Source organism: Zosterops lateralis (assembly GCF_965231275.1).
Source record: "Zosterops lateralis genome assembly, chromosome: 20".
Taxonomy (NCBI): Eukaryota; Metazoa; Chordata; class Aves; order Passeriformes; family Zosteropidae; genus Zosterops; species Zosterops lateralis.
Window position 1 is genome coordinate 10,637,489 of NC_139780.1, and position 22,349 is coordinate 10,659,837.

At 51.9% G+C, this 22,349-nt stretch overlaps 4 protein-coding genes across 14 annotated transcripts in view; 2 read left to right on the forward strand and 2 right to left on the reverse strand.

The window, feature by feature from the left end:
* Positions 1-8,862, forward strand: part of RAPGEF1 (Rap guanine nucleotide exchange factor 1) — an 84,838-nt gene extending 75,976 nt beyond the window's left edge. For all 5 annotated transcript variants that reach the window (XM_083875842.1, XM_083875839.1, XM_083875840.1 and 2 more), the window contains 10 exons: positions 30-114; positions 1,548-1,640; positions 2,022-2,207; positions 2,362-2,446; positions 2,669-2,763; positions 3,212-3,290; positions 3,440-3,541; positions 3,977-4,074; positions 4,460-4,588; positions 5,092-8,862. In XM_083875842.1, the coding sequence (XP_083731968.1) occupies positions 30-114; positions 1,548-1,640; positions 2,022-2,207; positions 2,362-2,446; positions 2,669-2,763; positions 3,212-3,290; positions 3,440-3,541; positions 3,977-4,074; positions 4,460-4,588; positions 5,092-5,242 (1,103 nt within the window). In that variant the 3' untranslated portion in view covers positions 5,243-8,862. The remainder of the gene's footprint in view (positions 1-29; positions 115-1,547; positions 1,641-2,021; positions 2,208-2,361; positions 2,447-2,668; positions 2,764-3,211; positions 3,291-3,439; positions 3,542-3,976; positions 4,075-4,459; positions 4,589-5,091) is intronic.
* A 471-nt stretch (positions 8,863-9,333) lies between these two features.
* PRRT1B (proline rich transmembrane protein 1B) lies at positions 9,334-11,005 on the reverse strand. Its single transcript, XM_083875554.1, has 3 exons — positions 10,641-11,005; positions 10,336-10,476; positions 9,334-10,251 (listed from the first exon to the last, which is right to left on the reverse strand). The coding sequence occupies exons 1-3, from the start codon at positions 10,959-10,961 to the stop codon at positions 10,105-10,107; spliced, it is 609 nt and encodes a 202-aa protein (XP_083731680.1). The 5' UTR covers positions 10,962-11,005; the 3' UTR covers positions 9,334-10,104.
* A 1,080-nt stretch (positions 11,006-12,085) lies between these two features.
* Positions 12,086-16,824, forward strand: UCK1 (uridine-cytidine kinase 1). Its single transcript, XM_083875907.1, has 7 exons — positions 12,086-12,182; positions 12,370-12,529; positions 13,293-13,389; positions 13,496-13,638; positions 13,717-13,811; positions 14,919-14,967; positions 15,293-16,824. Exons 1-7 carry the CDS (start codon positions 12,096-12,098, stop codon positions 15,478-15,480), a joined length of 819 nt encoding a protein of 272 aa, XP_083732033.1. The 5' UTR covers positions 12,086-12,095; the 3' UTR covers positions 15,481-16,824.
* A 115-nt stretch (positions 16,825-16,939) lies between these two features.
* The window catches only part of LOC310917544 (protein O-mannosyl-transferase 1-like), a 61,522-nt gene continuing 56,112 nt past the window's right edge, over positions 16,940-22,349 (reverse strand). For all 7 annotated transcript variants that reach the window (XM_083875902.1, XM_083875897.1, XM_083875905.1 and 4 more), the window contains exons 14-21: positions 21,565-21,661; positions 21,383-21,475; positions 20,770-20,890; positions 20,448-20,545; positions 19,825-19,938; positions 19,210-19,336; positions 18,950-19,127; positions 16,940-18,726 (exon numbers count right to left, since the gene is read on the reverse strand). In XM_083875902.1, coding sequence (XP_083732028.1) covers positions 18,552-18,726; positions 18,950-19,127; positions 19,210-19,336; positions 19,825-19,938; positions 20,448-20,545; positions 20,770-20,890; positions 21,383-21,475; positions 21,565-21,661 — 1,003 coding nt within the window. In that variant the 3' untranslated portion in view covers positions 16,940-18,551. The remainder of the gene's footprint in view (positions 18,727-18,949; positions 19,128-19,209; positions 19,337-19,824; positions 19,939-20,447; positions 20,546-20,769; positions 20,891-21,382; positions 21,476-21,564; positions 21,662-22,349) is intronic.

Sequence of the window (22,349 nt, forward strand, 5' to 3'; positions counted from 1 at the left end):
GACTGAGGCTTTCTTGCTTTTTTGCCTAGATCTGGTGCTGTACTGTGAAGCCTTTCTGACTACATACAGGACATTTATTACCCCTGAAGAGCTCATCAAGAAGCTGCAGTACAGATATCCTTATATGAGTGGCAGTTCATTCCCTCCAGGAATCAGAGCTGGGTGGTCATCTTGAAGGGAGCTAGTGGCAAGTTTTTTGGTGAAAAGCCTGCTGGCAGCAGGGTCAGTGATGTGCTGGCTCTGATGGTGTCCCAGGCAGGAATTCTTTCACCTCCACTCTCTCCAATGGGAATTGCTGCAGGGCAGGTCCAGTCACAGTGGATACTGGACCTGAGTTGTCTCCTGAAGAGTCCTGGCAGGCTAGAGGAGCAATTCAGGTTTTTTGTATGTCACTGGGGAACTGGTCTTTTATTTGGGACATCTCATTTGTAGAGTGGGGACCAGAGAACCTTCTGCCTTTCAGAGGGGCTGTGGGCATTGCCTGTGTGGGCAGGTGTAGTTTAATATTAGAGGTGATTAAACCTTCAAGACCTTCTCTCTCTTATTGCAATAAACTCAGCCCTAAAGATGCTGTGCTCTTGGCCTTCCAGTCCTGAGTTGAGCTTGTAGCTGGTAACAAGGCAGGGCCCTGATGTGCAGGGTGAGCATTCCTGGCAGAGGATGGAGGAGGCCTCTTCCTGAGCACCCTGCTGCCATTCCTTGCCCTTGGCTCTGTTCCCTGGCAGCAGAGTGGGGCAGGGTCTGTGTCCCTGGGTGCCCAGGCCCCGTGGCTCTGGTGCTGTGCACCCACGTCAGAGGGAGCCTGACGTCACCATGTCCTGCTGCAGCTCGTCAGTGCCATCTGCAGCAGAGCCACTGCTGCAGCTGGGATCAGCAGCCAAGGACACAGCACGGCTCAGCCCAGGTGACAGTCCCAGCTGGGGTATCCCTGCAGGCCCCTGCAAGTGCTGCCTTACTGAGAACCTTGTTCTCTGTCCCTTTGTCCAGCTGGCAGAAGGCTTTTCATCCTGTGCTGTCACTCCTGTCACTGTCCGTGCAGATGAAGGTGGAGGTGACATCTGAGATCTGTTGAGACCAGATGTCACACACCAGTGGGGGAGATCACTGCAGGGAAGTGCTGCTCATTAAATTTCACCTTAGAGAGAACAATTTCAGGGTACACCTGCCCTCAATTCTGTGAGGTATAAGTACCTCCTCACACCCCCTGCTACCAGTAGCTGGTGTCAGTTTAATGCCATCTTAGAGCCATATCAGTGTCTCTTATCTCCTGGAAACTGAACACCAGCTTCCATCAGGACAGAACGGTGTGGTGTTCTGATGTGGCTGCTCCATCCCTGGAAGTGTCCAAGGCAAGGCTGCATGGAGCTCTGAGCAACCTGGGACAGTGGAAGGTGTCCCTGCCCATGGTAGGGAGTGGAACTGGATGATTATTAAGGTCCCATCCACTCCAAAAATCATTCCATGATTTTATGACTCCTCGAGGCAGTTGGGAATTGCACTGATGCTGGTCTGGCTACACTGAGTTGATTCTTTAATTTGCAACCAACATATGAGAAGTTTTGCCACTTCCCAGACACGTTCAAGAAGCGAGTGAGTAAGAACACCTTCTTCGTGCTGGTGCGAGTGGTGGATGAGCTGTGGTGAGTTGTCTTCTTCATTTTGGGATGCAGAGTCAGTAACTCACAGAAATCTGGCAGCTGGGAAAATGTGGGTTTTAGGGAAGATGTATTTTTTTAACCCCATCTATAATGACAGCTGAATTACCCCGACCAGTGAGACACCTATAGTGCTGAACTCTGGTGTTGGAAGAACAGATTCTTTCTGTGTGTCCTAATTGGGTCAGTGCTTTTAAAATAACAAGTAAAGGAGAATCTCTGGGAAAGGAGGAGCTGAGAAGAAGAGGAATTTCAGTCACCCAATTCTACTTGTGGGAAAGAGCAATAAGTCTTGTACAGATACAAACCCCATAGCTCAGTGTCTTAGCTCTGATGCCTTCCCTGCATTTTCCATCTTGCTCTCAGCTTGGTGGAACTGACAGAGGAAATCCTCAAGCTGCTGATGGACCTGGTGTTCCGGCTGGTGTGCAGTGGGGAGCTGAGCCTGGCCAGGGTGCTGCGCAAGAACATCCTGGATAAAGTGGATCAGAAGAAAATCCTGAGCTACGCCAACTCCATCAAACCTCTCGCGGCCAGAGGGGTGGCAGCCAGGTCAGGGAAGGGGAACACAACCATATCTGGGTCCTATGAGAGCCAGGGAAAACTTCCCTGGGAACACAAGAGTTTCCTCAGTTCAAAATACAAGGAAGATAAAAAAACAGGTCACATTTTCTGAGCCTTTGTACTTCCTCATTGTTTTCCACAGGCCAGGGACACTGCATGATTTCCACAGTCATGAAATAGCCGAGCAGCTCACCCTGCTGGATGCTGAACTCTTCTATAAAATCGAGGTAAAGAGATGGGGATGGGCTGAGGGCAGTGGGAGGGTTTGGACCTTCTGCAATGTCTGGTATTCCCTGCCAGCTCTCCCAAACACCTGCTGGATTGCAGGACACAGCTGATCTTGTGCCAGCAAGTGGCTGTGAACAAAGGCTGCAACTGGGAATGTTGGGGTAGAAATCCTATTTTAATGTGTGGTATTTTCCCACCCCTCTCCTCTTCTTTCTTGGCAGATCCCAGAAGTTTTGCTTTGGGCAAAGGAACAAAATGAAGAGAAGAGTCCCAACCTGACACAGTTCACAGAGCACTTTAATAACATGTCCTACTGGTAAGGGGTTCGGAACAGCCATGGCACTGAACTGTGCCTAACCTCCAATGCCTTGCAAATGTTCCAAGTATTCTTCATAGACTTGGGTTCCTCTTTTACAAATGGGATAATGTGTATTTTTGGCCAGGAGGTAGATGCAGAGCACTCATCTAAGACCCTAGAGCACAGCAGAAATAAAATCAGGGGGGTTAGGGAGGGCCTTGTAATCCTGAGGAATTAATTATCAGTATCACTGAGCTCTTCAAACAAACATTCCCCTTGCAAATAAATGCACTCTGTGAAATAATCCTGTCTTTGCTATGGATTAGAGTGCTCCATTTAAGTTGTAGGTATTGTGAACTTTTTTGTATTGACCCATCCCTATTAGTGATCAGTTTTCTTAATGAAACAAGAGAAAATCTGATCTCTGCTTAAGTAGGTTTATCTTTTATTCTGTCTGTTCTTCCAGGGTCCGTTCAATAATTATGCTACAAGAGAAAGCCCAGGACCGAGAGAGGCTGCTCCTTAAATTTATAAAGATTATGAAGGTACCAGCTTGGTTTTTCCTGTGAATCACACACTGCTGCTTAAAGGAGGAGGGGATTGGGACCCTCTGCTTGGTAGAGCTGTTGGATGCTAGAAGGCTTTTCAGAGCTCTTGAGTAACTGGAATATTCTCCTATTCTCCCTCTTCACAGCACTTACGAAAGCTGAATAATTTTAATTCCTATCTGGCCATTCTTTCTGCACTGGATTCTGCACCCATCCGAAGGCTGGAGTGGCAGAAGCAAACCTCAGAGGTGAGGAGCAGTGGGGCCTGTGATCTTTGGGGGAAGGATAAGTGTGGTTATGTGTGAAACAGCTGAGTGGTTTTATATCTCAGCAGGGTCCCTGGGTGCAGGGATGGTGGATAACTCCTCTCCAGTGGGTAAAATGCCACAGTGTTGAAAGCCTTCAGTGTGGCTGGGCATTCTGACAGCTGCAGGAGTGCCAGCACAGTCACAGGGGAGAAGAGCCTCCTCCTTCTCCTCCTCTTCCTGCTCCTGCAGCCCAAGGCTTGGGGAGGCTGAAGGCAGCAATGTTCCACATGAACACCCCAGGGTTGGGCTGAGTAAATCAGGTGGAGGTGTTTGCAGGATGGCATTAACTCCCTGCTCTGTGTGGCCCTCTGAGGGGAGGTGACAAAGAAAATGAGTTTGCAGCAGGGGTGTCACCAGAGGATTTGTGTCCTGCAGGGTCTGGCTGAGTACTGCACCCTGATCGACAGCTCCTCATCCTTCCGTGCCTACCGAGCGGCCCTGGCTGATGTGGAGCCCCCCTGCATCCCCTACCTGTGAGTGCCCACTTCCTTCCTCTGCCACTGCTCCTGCACCTTAAAATGGCTCCTTCAAGGATTTCTCAGCAGCTGCTGCTGAGCTCAGCCCTTGCCTTTTAGCCCAACATCTGGGGTAAGGCAGCAGCGTGCCACATCAGCCCTCGGGCCCTCTCTGGAGCAGTTTGTCTGGGGCAGGGTGGCCAGCTGGGGCTGTTTGCATCTAAACAACCTTTGGATCTGCTGCTGGGGAATATTTCCCTCTGGATAAGGTTGCCATTCTGGTGGCAGTGGGAGGCTGTTGGATTTTGTTGGACTGCCTCTTGGCTGGCCACCCTGCCCTGTGTGACTAACCTCTGTGTCTGTTTGCCTACTCTCTTGGCTGCTGCCCCTCTCCCTCTTTCAGAGGCCTGATTCTGCAGGACTTGACCTTTGTCCATCTGGGAAACCCTGATTACATTGACAGCAAAGTGAACTTTTCCAAGCGCTGGCAGCAGTTTAACATCCTGGACAGCATGAGGTGCTTCCAGCAAGTGTAAGTGCAGCTTTGGGGCACCACGGTGGGGATTGGGGCAGGGGCTTGGATGTGGAAACCCCTTTGCAAGGAGAAGGGAGTCTGAAGGGGAAGAGAGACGGAAGGAGAGCTGGGAGCAACAGGGCTGTAATCAGTTTCCTTCCCTCTCTAGGTTAGACAAACATTGTGAGAACATTTTTCTGATAGTAGTTTTGAGATCAGGACAAGTTTTGCCTTCAGGTTTTGCCGTTGCTGGTTCCTGTGTTCTCTGGGATATTTAGGGTTTTCTTCAGTGCTGTCTTGCAGCAGAGGCAGCAGATCTAACTGCTGATTTCTGTATGATAGGTGCCTTTTTCCCCTCAGTTCAGCAGCAGGTTTTTCCCCTTTGTGGTGTGACACCACTGTCATGAGCACAGCCCTCACACAGTGCTGGATGTCCTCAGAGCAGGACAGGGAGAGGCCCAAAGCCAGGAGAGAAGCCCAGGTAGCCCCTGTTTAACTGCAGCTCCTCTGTGGTTTTCCAGGCATTACGACATCAAAAGGAACGATGACATAGTGTCATTCTTCAATGACTTCAGTGACCACCTGGCCGAGGAGGCCCTGTGGGAACTGTCCCTGAAAATCAAACCCCGGAACATCACGAGGCGGAAGACAGATCGAGAAGAGAAAACCTAGGAGGGGAGGGGTTGTGCGAGGAGAATCGCTCCGCAGAGGCGCCGAGGGCAGCTATGAGACTGGAGTTCAATGTTTGTACCTGTCACTGGATGACACACCCTCCCTCTCAGCTGGCAGCTATCCCTGGGGGTGGGAATGCCGGGCGCCAAGGCGCCGGCACAGCCGCCGAGGGCAGAGATCGGCCGGTGCTCGCTGCACTCGCCCTCCTCCTCCTCCCGTCCCTCTGTGCCATGAACCAGCTTTAACCCCAGGGACAGAGCTATGTGGAAGGAGTGTCCCACGCAAGCGTGTTGTTGGTTTGCTGGCCCCTTGCGTCCTGGTGTGCCCTGGCTCTTGTTTCTATCCGCAGAGAGAGGGTGGCAGGAGCTCAGCACCCACTGACTCATCTCCGGAGCGGCGTCGGGCAGCAGCCGTGGAAGCCAAGGGTTGGAGTCTCCCCTGCAATGCCACCTTCCCAAACATGTTCGTGAGGATGGGAGCGTCTCCCGCTGCCTGCCAGAGGAGCTCTGCCTTCAGAGAGCTGCTTGTGTTTACAGGGGTCACCCCAGATCTCTGGCACCTTCCTCACGGGAGGAAGGCACCAGCCGTGGATACGGAAGAGGCACTGAAAATGTGGGCAGGGACCCGCCCTCTCCAGTCATCACACCCCCCCTCCTTCTCTCAGATCCCGTTATTTAAGCAAGGGTAAATCCCTCTGAACCTGGAAACACGGACTGCCCAGGTACTGGGGGTCACCTGTCTGTAGCCCCGTGTCTCTTAGCGATGGTACTTAGCTTTTGCACAGGAAAAGCTGTAGGATACAGACTGTACATACCTAGCGTGTAGAACCCCTGGGGGATTTTTGATGCATGTCTGAATACTGATGAGTTTATAGGAAAAAAAAAAAAAAAGGAAAGTGCAAACCAGTCTGTATAAAATCCACAACCAGTGACAATATTGTTCCAAGTGCTGGATAAAGGAGGCTCGGGGCAGCCAGGTGGGCACTGGCTGCAGAGCAGGGGCAGGAGTCTCGTGAAGGAGCCAATGGATCCATTTCTGGGCTGGAAATGGGAACCAGGAAGGAGCCCTGTGCCCAGCTGAGCCACCCTGTCCTCCCACCCACTCCTCTCTCCTCTCTCTGTTGCCAAATGTTTTTCTCCAGGGTCCCTGTTGGGACCCTCAGGGCTGTGCTTTGAGAGCTGCACTTTGGCAGGACCCCCAGCAGGTCCCTGTCCCCAGTCCTGCTGTGCTGGTGCCAGCAGGGCAGGGACAGCCCAGCATGGAAGGGCGAGGCAGGGGTGTCATTTCCCACACACAGTGTTAACCCCAATCTGTTCAGTGTGCCTTATTCAGCCCCTCTGTCCCCCCTGTGTCCCACCCAGCACAGCCCCAGCCAGGCCATTTCACATCCCTCCTCTCTGTCCTTGCTCCAATGGTTTGCAGTTGTATTGTGGGTGTGACTGTGCCCTGCAAGTTTCAGCAGCCTTGCAAGACCCTCCTCAACTCCCTGTCCCATGGTCACAGGTTTTTACAGGGTTCTGACAAAGACCTGCAGGTTTAGGGCAGCAGCTCCCAAGGAATACAGATGTGGAGTTTCACAAAGCATCCTTAACTTATTTCTCAATAGCAGCTCTGTGCCTGCTAAAGCCTCTGTTCTGGGTTAATCAGAGCTGCACTCCTTTCCTTCTCCAAACAGATTGCAAAGCCTTGGCCAGCTCTGCCTGGCTCTCAGGAGGGAGTGACAGCCCAGAGTCTTACCCAGCTTGGTTATTTCCCTGAAGACTGAGGCACAAGACTCACACAGTGGCCAAGCACAGAGAGACCTCCTCTGGGGGAGGAGAGTGTGGGGTCCAACATGGTTCTGTGCAGCCCCAGAGCAGGAGGAGCAGGAATCTTTTGTGCTGAACCACAGTGTCCAAGCCAGAACACTGCAAAAGTGGTTTATTTTTATGGCACTGAGGGCATTTGAGCTCTGTGTTCTGTCCAGCCAAGGCTTTGCAATCCCCAAAGGCTTCCCAGGAAGTAGTGTCCATGTTTCCTTTGTAAATAAGATCATTTAAAAGCCCAGCATGGTGAGGTGGTGAAAAGGGCAATGAATACACCCAGGATGTGGTGTGGGCTTCACCCTGGTGGCTCTGAGCAGCCCTTGGGTGCAGTGGCCAGGCTCTCCTAGGAGGGCTGTGTGTGGTGGGGACTCTGGAATCACAGCTGTGCGGGTTCAGAGAGACAGGAGGGGGCAGCTTGTCTTCATCCAGCTGAGTGACCATGTTATGTGAGGGGTGAGCAAGTGACTCATGGGTTGGGCACACAGGACACCCCAAAAATGGCAATGACTGGGTTTCCACAGGGCTCCACCCTTGGCCCTGTGCTCTTCAACACCTTCATTAACAACCTGGACAGTGGAGTGGAAGGGATACTAAGCAACTTTGCTGACAACACGAAATTTGAGCACCACAATATAAAAAAGATGTTAAGCTATTAGAGTGTCCAAAGGAGGCCATAAGGATGGGGAAAGGTGTGGAGGGGCCTTGTGAGGAGTGGCTGAGGACACTTGGTTTGTTCAGCCTGGAGGAGACTTGAGGGGAGACATAGTGGACTTCAGCAGCCTCACAAGGGGCAAGTGCAGATCTCTTGTGGCCGGTGACAGGACCTGAGGGAATGGCTGGAGCTGTGTCAGGGGAGGTTTAGGTTGGAAATCAGGAAAAAGTTCTCCCCCCAGAGGGTGGTGGGGCACTTTGAACAGGCTCCCCAGGGCAGCACCAAGTCTGTCTGAGACCAAGAAGCGTTGGGACAGCATTCATGGTTGGATTTTTGAGTTGTCCTGTGCAGGGCCAGGAGTTGGACTCAGTGACCCACATGGGTCCCTTTCAAGTCAGCACGTTCTGTGATTCTGTGATCCCTCCAGCAGGAGCCGTTTCCAGGTTCTTCCCTGCACTTGAACCCACTTAGCACCAAAGGAGGTCTTGCCCTCTGCCAATGCCCCAGAGCCAGAGGCTCAGCCCATGGCGTGGGGTGGGAGGTCTGAGTGGCCACAGCACCTCGTGCAGTGGGATGGGGCCGCCCAGCTTTCCTTCCCCTTCACCCCTTCCTCTGCTGTCATCCCCAACTGAGCAGTGTCCCAGCCACAGCTCCTGGCTCGTGTCCCACCCTCAGGCCAGGCTCACAGGGCTGGACGGAGCCTAGAGGAAGATTCCCTTGCCTGGAGGAGCTCCAGGTTTGCTGACCAGAGATTCTCCCCCGTTCTCCAGGAGCAGTCCCTGGGGAGCAGAAACCCAGAACACCCTTGTGCAAGACTGGCTGTGAATGTGTTCCGGTCTTGCAGGTGGCATCCTCACGGCCATCACCTCTTTTTGGGGAGAGGGAAGAGCCTGAGTCCCCTCTCCACACGGGGCAGGGAGTGGGGAGAAGTGATGCCCCCAGTCACCAGCCCCCTGCCCCACTCCCAGGCCTCTTTCCCCAAGCAGTTCCATTGTATTATAGATGTACCACTAACCCCCACGGTGGCATCCTCCTGCAAACATTTCAGACCTGTAACTTTTATATTAAAGACAAATAAAACACCAGTAACAAACCTGCCTGACGATCCTGTTTACAGTGCATGCACAGTCCGTGGATTAAAGTGACAATCGAATCCGCCTCTGGCGCTGGTGTGGCCTCCTGTTTTCTCATGTGCCCCCCGTGGTTTTCCCCTGCCTGTCCTCTTTTTCCTCTTTCTTTTTTCACTGTAAATTTCTTCCCTCTCTCTGCCAAGATGGCTTTGCCCCAGTACAATCTGTACACTTGGGAGGGGAAATCTGCTCCTGTCACCTTCTCTGGGCCCTGGTGTCCCCCGTGTCAGGGGTTTTGGCTGCCCAGCCCCTGGTGTGTGCCCAGCCCGTGCAGTGGCCGTGTGCCGGCAGCCTGGGGCTATAAATAACCCCTGCAGCAGCCGAGCTGCTCCACGGTGCTATTTTAGTCCTGGACAGGATTCAAAATTCTTCTGGAAATAATTGTCATGGGCCAGCTCAGGAGGAGAGTGCCCAGACACTGACCGAGCACATGCCTCCTGTGCCAGGGCTGGAATGTGGGGCTGCATCCCATGGGCCTGGCACAGCAGGAGGGGTCTGTCCACAGCTCAGTGTCCCCCGAGCAGCTCAGCCAGTGGCACCCCCAGCCCTGGCACAGGAGATTCCTCTTCCCTGGGGTCCTGCATGGGCTGGAGCCCCAGTGCCCACCTGCTCTAGGAAAACCCTGATTTCAGCTGTTGCAGGAGAACTTACCCTGAATTTTGTGGTGGACAAAGGCCATGGCAAGGGGAGATGTAGGCCCTTGGTGTGCAGAGAAGACAAGCTTTGGCTCCAGCTGTGTTTTATTTCAATCTGGAAGCAGCAAGAAGGTGGCAATACAGTGTGTGTATGTGTGTGCACTTACTGTAGAACTGCATACGTGGGTTCTTCCCACACTATTCATGAGCAGTGAGGGCTTCCCACACACTTGTTACTTCTGCTCCATCTCCAACCCCAATCCTACAAGATGCTCCCTCTGCACCAGAGTCCCATGGGCAGCTCCAAGTGACAGCCCACAGCAATGGGATTCAGCATCCTGCAGCAGAACCTGATCCTGCCCATGGATCCGACACAGCTCCCTGCCCAGAGCTGGATCGAGCGGCACCGGCATCTCCCTGTTCTGGGCTCCTCCTGCTCGGGCCAGGGCTGGCAGGGCTGAGCAGGTGGCTGAAGGCTCCAGGGCAGCTCCTCACCCCGCCGGGAAGGATGGACAGACGCTGCCCCGCAGTCCCAATAACGCTTCATTGTCACCCGTTCCCACACAAGGCTGTGGCGACTCCTCCTGCCCCCCCAAAGATTCCTGGCACACGCTTGCATCCCTGGGGCTCAGGGTCCTTGTCACAGGTACAGGGACACCAGGACGTAGATGATCCAGGTGATGGAGGCGAACAAGCCGAAGAGGAGGCTGAAGAGGACCAGGGACTGCGCCTTTCTGGATGCCACGTACGCCTGGGCCACGTCCCCGCGGGCGAGCGCAGCCCGGGTCTGGCCAGGGGGAGAAGGGGACGGGTTAGGAGGGACCCGCAGCACCAGGAGCGGCTCCGAGGCTGCGGCTGAGCCCTTCCTTACCTCATGGGAGTAGACGAGGGCCATGACCCCGGTCAGCAGGCAGCAGAAGAGGGTCACCAGCACTGACTCCACCATGTAGTCCTTGGGCAGCTGCTGCCCGCGGCCGGCGGGCAGGGGCCCCGTGCCCGGCTGGGTGTTGTACTGCGGCACAGGGGGTGGTCAGGGCTGCGAGACCCCCGGGTGTGCTCCCCTCCCGGGCTGTGCTGCTCAGCATCGCCGGGGGCACCGCACGGAGCCCCACAAACCCGGAGGGGAGATAAGGGGTGACCCCGCTGCAGGAGCACATCGGGGTGGGGGATACGTACCACGGTGTAGGGCAGGGGCCCGGGGGGGATGACCTGCGCTGGGAAGGGCCGCGGCCCCGGCTCTGGCTGGTAAACGAAGGGCCCTTGCTGGGAGAAGCCGAGTGGGAAGGGCGGGTAGAGGACATGGACGCTCTTGGGGTCCGGGGGCGAGTACGGTGGAGGGGCCCCCTCGAAGGCTGAGTTGCTGACCACAGACACCGCCACGGGCCTGTGGGCACTGCCCGCGGGGGGATCGCTGCGGGGGCCGGGGCCGGGCGGCTCCGGGGCCGCCCCGCTGCCATCGCCCCGCTCCGCTCCCCGCGCTGCGGGGGCACCCTCCATCCGCGGAGTCGCCTGCGGGGACAGGGACGTTCTGAGGGACGGGACATTCCCGGCACACCCACCCGAGCCGTCACCCCGGGTTCGGGCTGGGATGGAGCTGCCCTTGTGCCCCCCGAGCCCCCCGTGCCCCGTCCCTGCAGCCCCAGTGCCCGGTCCCGGCCCCGCTCACCCGATGCCCGCGGGGTCCCAACTGCCGCCGCTCGGGGCCCGGCCCCGCTCCGGCCCCGCTCCGCTCCCCGAGCCCCGCGTGGCCCTGCGCGGGCGGCGGGAGCGCGGCCGGGCCCGGTTAATGATTGACCCGCTGTTTGCCCGGGCCCTGCGGGCGGGGCCGCCTCGACCGGTCACTCGGCACCGGGACCCCAGGGAGGGACCGGGGTCTATCCCGGCTGATGGAGCCGGGGCTGGGCGCAGGGCACTCAAGGAGCTTCACTTCACAGAAATTCGTTCATGTTTGAACATATAGTTTAGTTTTATTTTAGAATGTTGTATTTACACGTAGAACGTGGTGTGTGTTCCGGCTCTATTTATACACAAAATGTATATAAAATTCTGTATATTGTAGCTATAGCTAATAATATTTAACGTGTGTGTGTGTGTAGATATCTCTATCGCGCCCACGCACAGCATGTGTGAGCACACACTGTGTGTACGTGTCTCATCCATGTGTGTATTGATGTCTATCGAGGTCTCTGTTGTACCTTCAGGTGTTTCCTCACGGTTCCCCCTGTGCGCGCACCTGCGTGTGCACTCGGGAACAGGAGTAGAACACTCGGGAACAGGTGGAAACTTGCACACGGGCACAGGTGTAAAACACACACGGGAACAGGTTTCGAATACACACCCGGGGGTGGGCGTGCACTCTCTCTCACACACACACACACACACACACACACACACACACACACACACACACACACACACACAAGTGCCTGGCTGAGACAGCGTTGTCTGCAATAAGGCAGAGCCGTCCGGCTGTCCATCTGTGCCCCCACCCATCTGTCCATCTGTGTGTCCATCTGTCTGTGCGGGGCTGAGACCGGACGCGCTCAGCGCACGTGGCCACGCCCCCTCACAGACCACGCCCCCTGGCAGACCCCGCCTCTTTAGGCCCCGCCTCCCGCCGTCCATCCCGCCATGGCGTCCGCCGGCGGCCCGGACGCGGAGCGGCCGCACCCCAAGCCTTTCCTCATCGGCGTCAGCGGCGGCACCGCCAGCGGCAAGGTGAGCCCGCCGTGCCGGGGGCCGTGCGGGCCGTGCCGGGGCTCGCCGGAGCATCGCCGGGGCCGGCCCCGGGCTGGGCGGGCACCGCTCGCCCCTCACGCCCTGGCGGCGGGGAGAGCCGGGCCGGGCCGGGCCCCGCGGGAAGGGCCGCGACCCCCCGCCCCGCCTGAGCCCCTGTCCCGCTCAGTCCACAGTGTGCGAGAAGATCATGGAGCTGCTGGGGCAGAACGAGGTGGAGCAGCGGCAGCGCAAGGTGCTGATCCTCAGCCAGGACAGCTTCTACAAGGTGCTGACGGCCGAGCAGCAGGCCAAGGCGCTGAAGGGACAGTACAACTTCGACCACCCGGGTGAGCCGCTCACCGGCCCGGCCCCGGCAGGGCTCGGTCGGTGCTTGGCGAGCAGCTGGGTCTGACTTGGGCCGGGAGGAAATGGGAAGTGTTGGAGAATAGAAATGTGCTTTCCCCCGCCAGAACATCCATTTGTCCTTCCCGTGTGCCCGTTGTTACTGACGGCCCTTCCGGAGCCCTGGAGAGGTGCAGAGCATCCCAGCCTGCTCCCTGCTCCACTCCCTGCTCTTGAGAGGCTCCTTAATGAACCACATCATTCCACAAATCCTTTCTTGTTACTTCTTGTCCGCACAAACAGCTGCTCCCCTTGCCTGGGGGAGTGCTGTGGATTGTAGGCGGGACAGGGAGCTGCCCTTGGCTGAAGTCTGGTGCCTGTTGGGTGGGTAATGGAAACCATGAAAGATGCCTGGGGTTTTCCAATTGGCTTTTGACTAACAGATGAACAAAGCTGCACAAAATTACACAATTACTAAGTGGGTTGATAAAATTATACAATGATCAGCTTCACCTTTGAGCTCTTAATTTCATTGTACTGTAGTTGCTTATAAACAGCAAACTGTCTCTTCCTTATCTCTGAAACCAAACACAGCCATTGTCACTTGGGCTGAGAGTGTTGTGCTGCTGCTGGTAGCAAAGAATAAGCTGCAAGTTCCTTTTTTCCTGATGGGAAAGAGGGCTTTTCCTTTGGGTCTGGAAAAATCTGAGCAGAACATTTGATACAACAGCATCTGAAAGTCCTTCTCTTTAAACTCTCCTATTGCAGATGCCTTTGATAACGATTTGATGCATTCAACACTGAAAAACATAGTTGAGGGCAAAACGGTTGAGGTACCAACATACGACTTTGTGACTCATTCTAGGTAGGCTCGAGCTTTGTTTGGAGCCCTGGGTTGTCCCCAGCCTGGGGACAGATCACATGGCAGTGCCACGAGGCCTCAGTGTGCTCTGGGTGTTCTCTCCTGGCAGGCTGGCAGAGACCACGGTGGTGTATCCTGCTGATGTTGTCCTCTTTGAGGGGATCCTGGTTTTCTACAATCAAGACATTCGGGACATGTTCCACCTCCGTCTCTTTGTGGACACGGACTCTGACGTCCGGCTGTCCCGCAGAGGTAAAGCCCCGCCATGCCCCTGCTCCTTCTCCTCCCCACCATGGCACAGCACTCAGGGCTTTTATCTCCCCATCCCAGTTCTGAGAGATATGAAACGTGGGAGGGACCTGGAGCAGATCCTCACCCAGTACACCACGTTTGTCAAGCCTGCCTTTGAGGAGTTCTGCTTACCGGTATGAAGCCTTTCACTAATTTCATACTAATTTCATTTGTGGGGTCTTTTTTTGGGGAAGGAGGGGCAGAGGAACAGGGTTGTCTGTGAATTGGCTGCTGTAGGTGCAGCAGTGGTGGCTTTTGGTATTTGTATTTCATAAATCCCATGCTCTCCCCTCTGCTTCATGTCTTCAACCATTTTGAGCTGGTTGTTAAGGAACTGAAATGGTCCCTTCTGCTGGCAAAGCACCATGGAAATGCCTCAAGCACGTTTTCTCACTGCTGGCTGCTGGGGCTATTTAAGTATGGGTCTCTCTGAATGAAAGACTCCCAGTCTCAGTTTATTCTTAAGTCTTGTAGGAAGAAAGAAAAGCTTGGTTTCCAGCAGCCTTCCTCAAAGGGAACACTGGTGAAAACCTGGGGCAGACCATTCTAGCTCTGCTTGCCACACCATGTATTGTGAGGCCATTTTAGGTGCTCACATAATCAAACTTGTAAAAAATCCTATGAGAACAAAATCCAGTATGTGGATTAAGTAAGTTGGAAAAGGCTAACTCAGGTGCCTGTGGCTCTAGATCAAAGGAATTCTGGGATTCTAAAACTATTCATTAAAAATGCTGAATTTGCCAGCTTTTTTGCAGCTGTGAGGGGAAAGAAAAAGCAGGAGTGCCATGGTGGTAAAGATCAATAAAGTGCTATCAGAGGCAGGCAGGAATTTCACATGCACATTGGATACCTTGGCTCTCAGCAGAGATTTAGCAATGGCTTGCGAAATGATGATTAAAACCAGCTCTTGGCAAACAGACCTTGCCTGAAGAGGGCAATGTTTGAAGGCAGCTCAGATGGTAAAAGCAAAGGGCTCCACACTTGACCTGCTGCTTCTACCTGGTGATTCTCTGCAAAGGGACAATAAGAAGAATCTCTGGGCTTAAATCCAGTGCACATTTACCAGTGTCATATTGTAATTTATTTAGGTTTTTGCCATGAGAGAGAGCTTTAACTTACAACCCCTGGAGGACCAGGACCTGCCATCTTTGCCCAGTTTTCTGACCTTTGGTTGTTTTTTCCTGGAATGAAGCCGCCTTTTCCCATTAACAGCCTCCTCCACCACTGTTTCTGTTTTGCAGACAAAGAAGTATGCAGATGTGATCATCCCCCGAGGAGTTGACAACATGGGTAAAAGGGAGTTGGGTTCCCTGGTTTCCCTGGGGAGATACCTTTGGGGTTGGGAAGAGAGCAGGAGGCACACTGCTGCCTTCAGTGCCTGCTCCTGAGGAAGGGAGGGAGCTGCTCAGCCTGATCAGAAGGACCAGCTGCTCAACCTATGGAGGGGCTGCAGAAGTGACCTGTTGAGGTCTGACCTCACTGCAGACAGCAGGCAGTTTCACTTAAGGGCTTGTTAAAACTTGAGTTGAGCAGCGCTGTCGATGCTCCACATTTTCTAGATAACTCTAGGCCAGGAGAGCCTTCAATGTCCTGTATCCCCCGTTCCTCTCTGCAGTTGCCATAAACCTGATCGTGCAGCACATTCAGGACATCCTGAACGGCGACATCTGCAAGTGGCAGCGGGGGGCGCTGAACGGGCACGGCCGGACGTACAAACGGCCGTTCCCGGAGCAGGCGGAGGGCGGCGGCGTCTTGGCAGCCGGGAAACGCTCCCACCTCGAGTCCAGCAGCCGCCCGCACTAACCCGGCACGGCCCGAGGGTTTGCCTCTGCTCCACTCCGACACTGAAGACAACTTCGGAAAAGGACTTCCGCGGAATGGTTGGTGAAGTGCCCCTTAAAGTCGCCCAAGCAGCGGAGGGGATCCTGGTGGGAATCTTCTCACAGAGGGGAGAGGAAGGGGTTGGTCATCTGTCCCTCTTCCCTCCAAACCCTGCCCTGTACTCCCTGAGATGTCTGGAGTTGTTCTTGACGAACTGGTTAAAGGCAGTGCTGCTTGCCATTTTTTGATTTTCAAAACGAGACCTAATGGCGAGGATTCCCATGAAAATTAAGCATTATCAGGTGACTAGCAAGATCCCCCATTTCCCTGATGATGGTCATCTGTAGCAGCAAAATCATCTGCCTCTTGGGTGTTTTTCTCTCTATCCAAGACTAGCTCATATGCTGTTAATTTTAACAAGCTCTCACTGTTCTCCACCTTGTTGGCACCTTGAGTTGTGGCCATGCTGAGCTGCCGGCCAGCCTCCTTCTAGCCTCTGGGGTCAGAGGGACTGACCTGGAGAGGCACCTCTCCCTTGAGATAGGGGTGAGACAGAGACTGTCTGGGACAAATGGGAACTTGCAGTTCACCCAGGGAATAGGCCCAGGTTTAGTGGTTCGAATTCCTAATTAGTGATTCCTAATTTATTTGTGTCTAAGCTCCTGAATCCCACTACACTATATGATTATTTTTTGTACCCAGCGTGCTTTACCACAGTTACTGAATATGTGAGCTCCAACTGGATTGAGTTGCTCATGGAAACACAAACCTGACCTTGTCAGTATTAGTGTCTTTTAGTGCATTTCTGTACTGCTGGCTGCAAATTCTGCTGGGCAGAATCCGTCCACTTCCAGAGATGGCTGGTGAGGTCAGCAAGGGGGGAACTGGGAATTGCAGGACCCTCCTCCTGCTGGCACAAGCAGCTGCCTTGGACATGTTCTACCCTCTAACAGGGTCAGAGCACTTGCCTTGCACTTCAGCAGCTTCAACGCAAGAATGTCTGGCTTTCTAAAAAGAGCAGACAAGAAGTACAAACAGTGATATCCCAGTTTCTGTAGTTTACCCCAGATAAGTGATACTGCAGAAGCATAAAATGTCTGTCTGGGAAAAAAAAAATCTGCAATGAAGTGCTGGTTGGACCTTTGAAAATGTCCTTGTGATACTGTTCTTGAGTTTGGACTTACAGTGTAATTTTGAGAATGAGGGTGGGAGGGAAATATTAAGAACTTTTTCATATTTGCTAATTTTCTAAAAGCAGGGTTTGGCTGTGTTGGTTGTGGGTGTGTTACTTTGGCTAATAAATAAATTAACAGTGATCAGAAATGACCATTTTTATAAAAGGTAATTCTGGTACTTTCACTACGCCAGCAAAAAGGCACAGAAAGGAACACTGCTGGAAGAGCTCTTATACTCATCAGTTCATTCTCCCCTTAACTCAGAATTGTTACCTTTGGTTCTGTTGTGGCTGAAAATTTAGGGGGAAACCACAAACTTAAGAAATGCAGTCTGCACTTTCATCCCTACAGTCCTTTCAGCCCTGGAGAGGGGTGAAGGTTTCGTTTCTCAGTGATAGTTCAGTGGTACTTCTGCAGTGCCCCAGAAAAGGCAGAGCATTTCCTGACTGCTGCTGGGTGCTGTTTAGCTCAGGGTGACAGACTTAAGAGTATGAGCTACTGCACTGAAGCATTAGCTCTCAGGGCTGATTACAGTAGGAACAAAATAGTCACTAAAACCTACTTTGAATGACTGTGGTGTTGGATCATAGCTTCCTCAGGGGGGTGGGGGGGAGCCTTGAATAGAGTTTGTTGGAGCAGTGAGGAACTGCACAGCCAAGAGCCCCTGGGGTGTGGGAATGCTGCTCTGGCATCTTTGTGGTGCCCTGCAGGACCTGCTGCTGCAGCCACGGGGAGGTACAGAAAGGGAATTTGGCCCAGGTACTACACGCCTGCTTGGACACCTGGACAGAGCCATCACAAATTCCCCACTTGAGTCTCCAGTCCGTCACCTTTTTCTTCTCTCTGAATTCTCTGCTGGTGCAGGTGAGGCCATGGACTGGGTTTTCAGTATTTTCACCCTGAATCCATGTGCACAAGTTGGAGCAGGTTTCCTTGTCAGCAGGATCAGTCCTATGTGCCTAGAATTCCTTTTCCCATGGGATCTGAGGTGTAATGGCAATACTGCCACTGCTGGTACCAGGCTTCAGGCTTCACATCAGTGCCACAAGGCCAAAGGATTCCTCTGGCTTTGGCTCATTTCCTGGCTTGCCTGAAGCCTTCTTTAGCTGGAACAGCAATTTTTAATGTCTTTATTTTGCTTATCTTCTTAAAAGTGATGCTTATGTCAGATGATTATAAATAGATAATAGTAACAAGTCATTATTCTATGCAGAATGAACTATTTATAAATGTAGCTTAATGCTGTATTTACATAAATAGAAATGACAGCAGAGCATTGGAAGTTGGGGGCAAATAATGCATTGTTGAGGAATAGAGTAATGGAATGATGCTGTAAGGCTGCAGGGCCAGTTACTGGTTGTTAAAGATGGGCAGGCTTTAGGGAGGGAAAACCTGGCTTTCAGGCATAACAAAGAAAACAGAAAAAAGTACCTGATGTGTTGGAAAGAGTTCATTTATAGTAAGCATATCATGGGATTGCAGACCACAGTGACAGGAAACACATTAAATAGCCCTAAGTGAACATAGTGCCAGAAGGAAGAAACCACCATTGCACTCCCAGGAAAGAAGAAATTGTGTCAGCTCGTCCCAGCAAAGGAGCTGGGATGCTATTGACTGAAGTCAGCAATCCTCACAGCCTGAGGGGCAGTGAAGGGTGAATGTAACAGGCAGAAACTGGGAACTGTGCTCATAACAGCTGTATTACTGTTGAGACCTTCTTTGTAACAGTGTTCCTTTATCTTCCTCTCCTGTAATCATTAGATCTGGACTAATACTACAAAACACCAGAACCGACTGTTAAGATTTCCATGATACTAACAATAAATTCCTGGCTTTACATAAGAGGTGTTTCCTTTTGCTGTAGCAGGGCTGGAGTGGTCAGGGCTTTCGGATGAGGATGTTCCAGGTGTCCTTCCAGCGCAGGGCCCTGAGCTCCGAGGGGGACAGCGCGGGCTGCCCGTAGCTCAGGGGGCTCAAGGTGCAGTACACAAAATACACCCAGGAGAACCAGGCCACAATCAGGGCACTGAACATGCTCTTGAGCAGCACAGATCTGGCATGAGAGAGCAAAAGAGCACTCAAGTTATATCAAGGTTGGCCAAAAACTTCATCCAAAAGACCTGTGCCTGGCCTGGCTTCCCTAAAGGCAAGTGATGGTTTGGCCACTGCTGGAAAAAGCACACTTGCCCTGCAGCAGCCTGCCCAGGTGACAGCCCTGGAGGAAGAACTGTGCCAATGCTCCTGTTCAAGAGAACTATTCTGCTGAAACCAAATACCTGCAGAGATGATCACCCAGATGCTGCAGTACCACAGGAATCAGGAGAATCTGGAATGTGACAGCAGGCAGGTAGTGGTACAGGAAAAGTGTTTTCTCCATCAGGAAAAAGGGCAGGTAATTCACAGCCCAGCCTCCAGCACAGATGCCTCCCGCTGACATCCAGAGCTGCCAGGCATCTGCAGGAGACAGGAGATGGCATCTCAGAGCAGAGCAAGCCACAAGGCTCCACTTGGACACGCACACAGAGGGCAGTCAGACCTTCAGGGATGTCATAAATGTTCCTCCTTCGCCGTAGCAAGTACCACAGGGACAGACACAGGTAGACCAGAGCAGCAGCGTTGGCTGAAGCCCACGTGACAACATTCCCAAGGAGGTGGATCTGGGCCTGCAGGACAATATGATGGTCTAAGCCAGAAGCAGGAACATGGTGTGGTTCTTTTAGGTAAGTTTAAATATTACCTACACAAACTTGCTAAATTCAGCTGCAGAATGTGCCTGCCTAGTAAACTGGAACAAAGCTGGTTGATAAATTTTGGTGCTTTAAAACTCTTGTGTAATGGATGGCATTTAAAGGGTGCTATTGGAAATGAACTCATCTTCTAAATGAAATCAATAATGGAAACCATTAAACTGCAATTTACCATAAAAAAAAAAAAAAAGCACCAGCAAACATGATTTAATTAAAAGCAACTACTCTCAAAGCTGTATCTCGTGCTAAAATAAATACCTCACCCCTCATGAAAAACACACTAATACAGGAAAAGTCCTTGGCTGGAAGCTGCAGCCCTGCTCTGACTCCCACACCTGGAGCTCACATGTGAGCTGTTCTGCTTTCTCAACAGCTTCAGAGCTACTTCTACCTCTTGTACTCACCCCTGTGGTGGGGTGGAACCAGTAGGCAATATTGGTGTCCATTGTGATCCAGTCCAGGGCAGAGGAGCTGTACTTATGTTCTGTGTCTTCATTTTTTAATGTGAGTATTTTCCACTAGAGAAACAAAAGGTAAGCAGAAGGCTTTCATAACTGGAACAACAGATGGAACAGCAGGCATGGGTGAACAGCTCCAGATGTAAGATGTTAAGTTCCTAAGCTGGGAGTGGAGAAGTATTTTACATCTCTCATATGGCTACTGATCAATACAATGGTTTTATTTTGTTATTAAATAATACACTTTCCTTAATGAATTTCTACAAAGATAGTAAGGAGCATCAATACTACTCACTGCATGTACCACACATTACAGTTCAGTTTCAGGCAGCTTCTGGGTGCCCAACCAATTTTCCTCCCCCTTTTTTGTTACACAATCACTTGGGTATTCATTACTGGACAGCCCAGGTCTTTAATGCCCTTATAAGTGCATTCAGAAACATTTTTTTTACAGTGAGGAAGCCAAACTATCAGCAAGGATTAAACAATGAATCCTTAGAGTCTGCAGAAATGCTCAGGTTCCTGCTCTGCAGCAGAAGGAAGAATAAAGGGAATAACAAAATACTCACCTGCAATTCTGTGAACTTTGCCATGAAGCTGAGGTTTTTACTGATGTCCATCTGTGTGGGAGAGTGGAGTTCCACTTCCCTCTCTTTTTGCTCTTGGCCTGGAAGAAAACAGCAAAGCTCAGAAATAACCACAAAACAAGCACAAAGCTATAAAGGGGAGAGAGCACACAGGCTCCTCACTCTCCCAGGAGCCCTTCTCCAACAGATTATCCAGCTGCAACAGCACTTGAAGGGGCTTTGTAAGGATTCTGACACCATGGTAGAGCCAAATGAACACACAGAGTACCAGCTTCCCATCAGCATGAAGTGAAACCTGACATACTTTTCCCATATCTGTGCTCTTCCACGTTCCACACCATGCTCTGGTGGTAGCCTTTGGACAGCTTCTCTCCAACCACCTCCAGCTGCCGGTAGCCCCACTCAGGCAGAGATGCTCCACTGAGCTAAAAGAGAAAGACAACTGTGAACTTTTGAACTGAACGTTCTACCGATCTGAACTTCAGGATGAAGAAATTCCCAGGCTCTGCCTGCACACTGGATGACAGCAAGGGACTGCCAGAAAATGTGTGAAGAGTCACCACGCAAAACTGTCTCAACAAATGCTTCAGGCATAAAATCAGTGATTCTTTGTGAAGAAAAAGATCCTTAATTATTTTAGCTTCTCTCTCAGACACACAGCATCAGTTTCTAAGCCCCAGTTGTGTACAGTGGTCACAACCTCTTGAGAAGCAGGACAATTTTGATACTGAAAGGGATGAAGTACCAGTGTGAAAAAACCACATGCTGCTCTTTTGCCACATTGAGCAAGTTTACTGTTTCCTTTAATTCACTTACTTATTCGTTATAGTGATGTAGCTATTTTGGACCAGAGCTTTTGAGATGACAAGAACTGCATGAAGTAAAAGCTGCAGGCTAATAAATATAACTCCACTTGCCTTTAGCACTGCAGAAGTGTTCACATGAACAAACCTCACTTCTGACAGAATTGTCTTCCACACATCCATGTCAGACTCCCGATTTACAATTTCCTACAACAGAAAGATGGTTTTTGGTCCATGTTGTCTCGGCTGTTTCTGCTGGAGCATGATCAGCTCCTCCCCTCCCTCTGACCACTCACCACTCTCCAGAGGTTCTGTGCTGGCATGGAGATGTTATAATCAATATAGCAGGAAACTTCTTGGGAATGGGGGCTAAGAGGAGCAGCAACATCATGCCTAGGAGACAAATAAAGGAAGATCCTCCACCATCATTTCCCAAATACATATAAAAAGCAAACCCATATGGAATTGGCTTAGACTGGATTCGGTAATAGAGCAAAAAGTAACTCACTTATAGAGATTGCACTGTTTACTCTGAGAGAGAGCACTCCCCACAACCAAGAGCTGCCAGGAACAGGCTCAGAGGAAGCCAATGCAGATGCCTCTGATGCCAGGCTGAAGAACAAGCACTGATTGTGACAAACAGAGACGCTGTTCACTGGGGTTTCCAATAATAAACAAATTAGATTTGGAAGGGACAGAGAAAAAACCCAAGCTGAGAACAACCCCCTTCCTGATCTGAGTGATATTCAAGTACATGCAGATGCCCTTTGGGAAGCAGTCAGGAGGCAACTTCATACTGCAGGCTTTCAGAACAGGCCAGAATCTCTGGCAATCAGCCACAGCACATCGGATTCTCCAGCACATCCTCCTAACTTCCAGAGCACATCCTTCAGGGAGGAGCATGCCACCAAAGTCAGTGGAGTTTGCTCTGGGTTAAGTCACACAAAATACTAAATACCTGCACCTGTCTGGAGTGGGGACAATAAAGGGGAAAGACTCACAGAGGGGACTCTGTATTTAGGAATCTGCAGAACTACCATGAAACGTGAACAACTGTGAAACCTTCTAAAGGCCACTAGTA

What these genes read in the sequence shown, in the direction of transcription:
- PRRT1B (XM_083875554.1), bottom strand. Translation starts at nt 10,961, where the DNA reads ATGGAGGGTGCCCCCGCAGCGCGGGGAGCGGAGCGGGGCGATGGCAGC. An exon ending in GGCCCCTGCCCTACACCGTG is followed by an intron (nt 10,477 to 10,640) that starts GTACGTATCCCC and finishes CCTGTGCCGCAG; the next exon opens with TACAACACCCAGCCGGGCAC. An exon ending in CCCTCGTCTACTCCCATGAG is followed by an intron (nt 10,252 to 10,335) that starts GTAAGGAAGGGC and finishes CCCCCTGGCCAG; the next exon opens with ACCCGGGCTGCGCTCGCCCG.
- UCK1 (XM_083875907.1), top strand. Translation starts at nt 12,096, where the DNA reads ATGGCGTCCGCCGGCGGCCCGGACGCGGAGCGGCCGCACCCCAAGCCT. An exon ending in GCGGCACCGCCAGCGGCAAG is followed by an intron (nt 12,183 to 12,369) that starts GTGAGCCCGCCG and finishes TGTCCCGCTCAG; the next exon opens with TCCACAGTGTGCGAGAAGAT. An exon ending in GACTTTGTGACTCATTCTAG is followed by an intron (nt 13,390 to 13,495) that starts GTAGGCTCGAGC and finishes CTCTCCTGGCAG; the next exon opens with GCTGGCAGAGACCACGGTGG.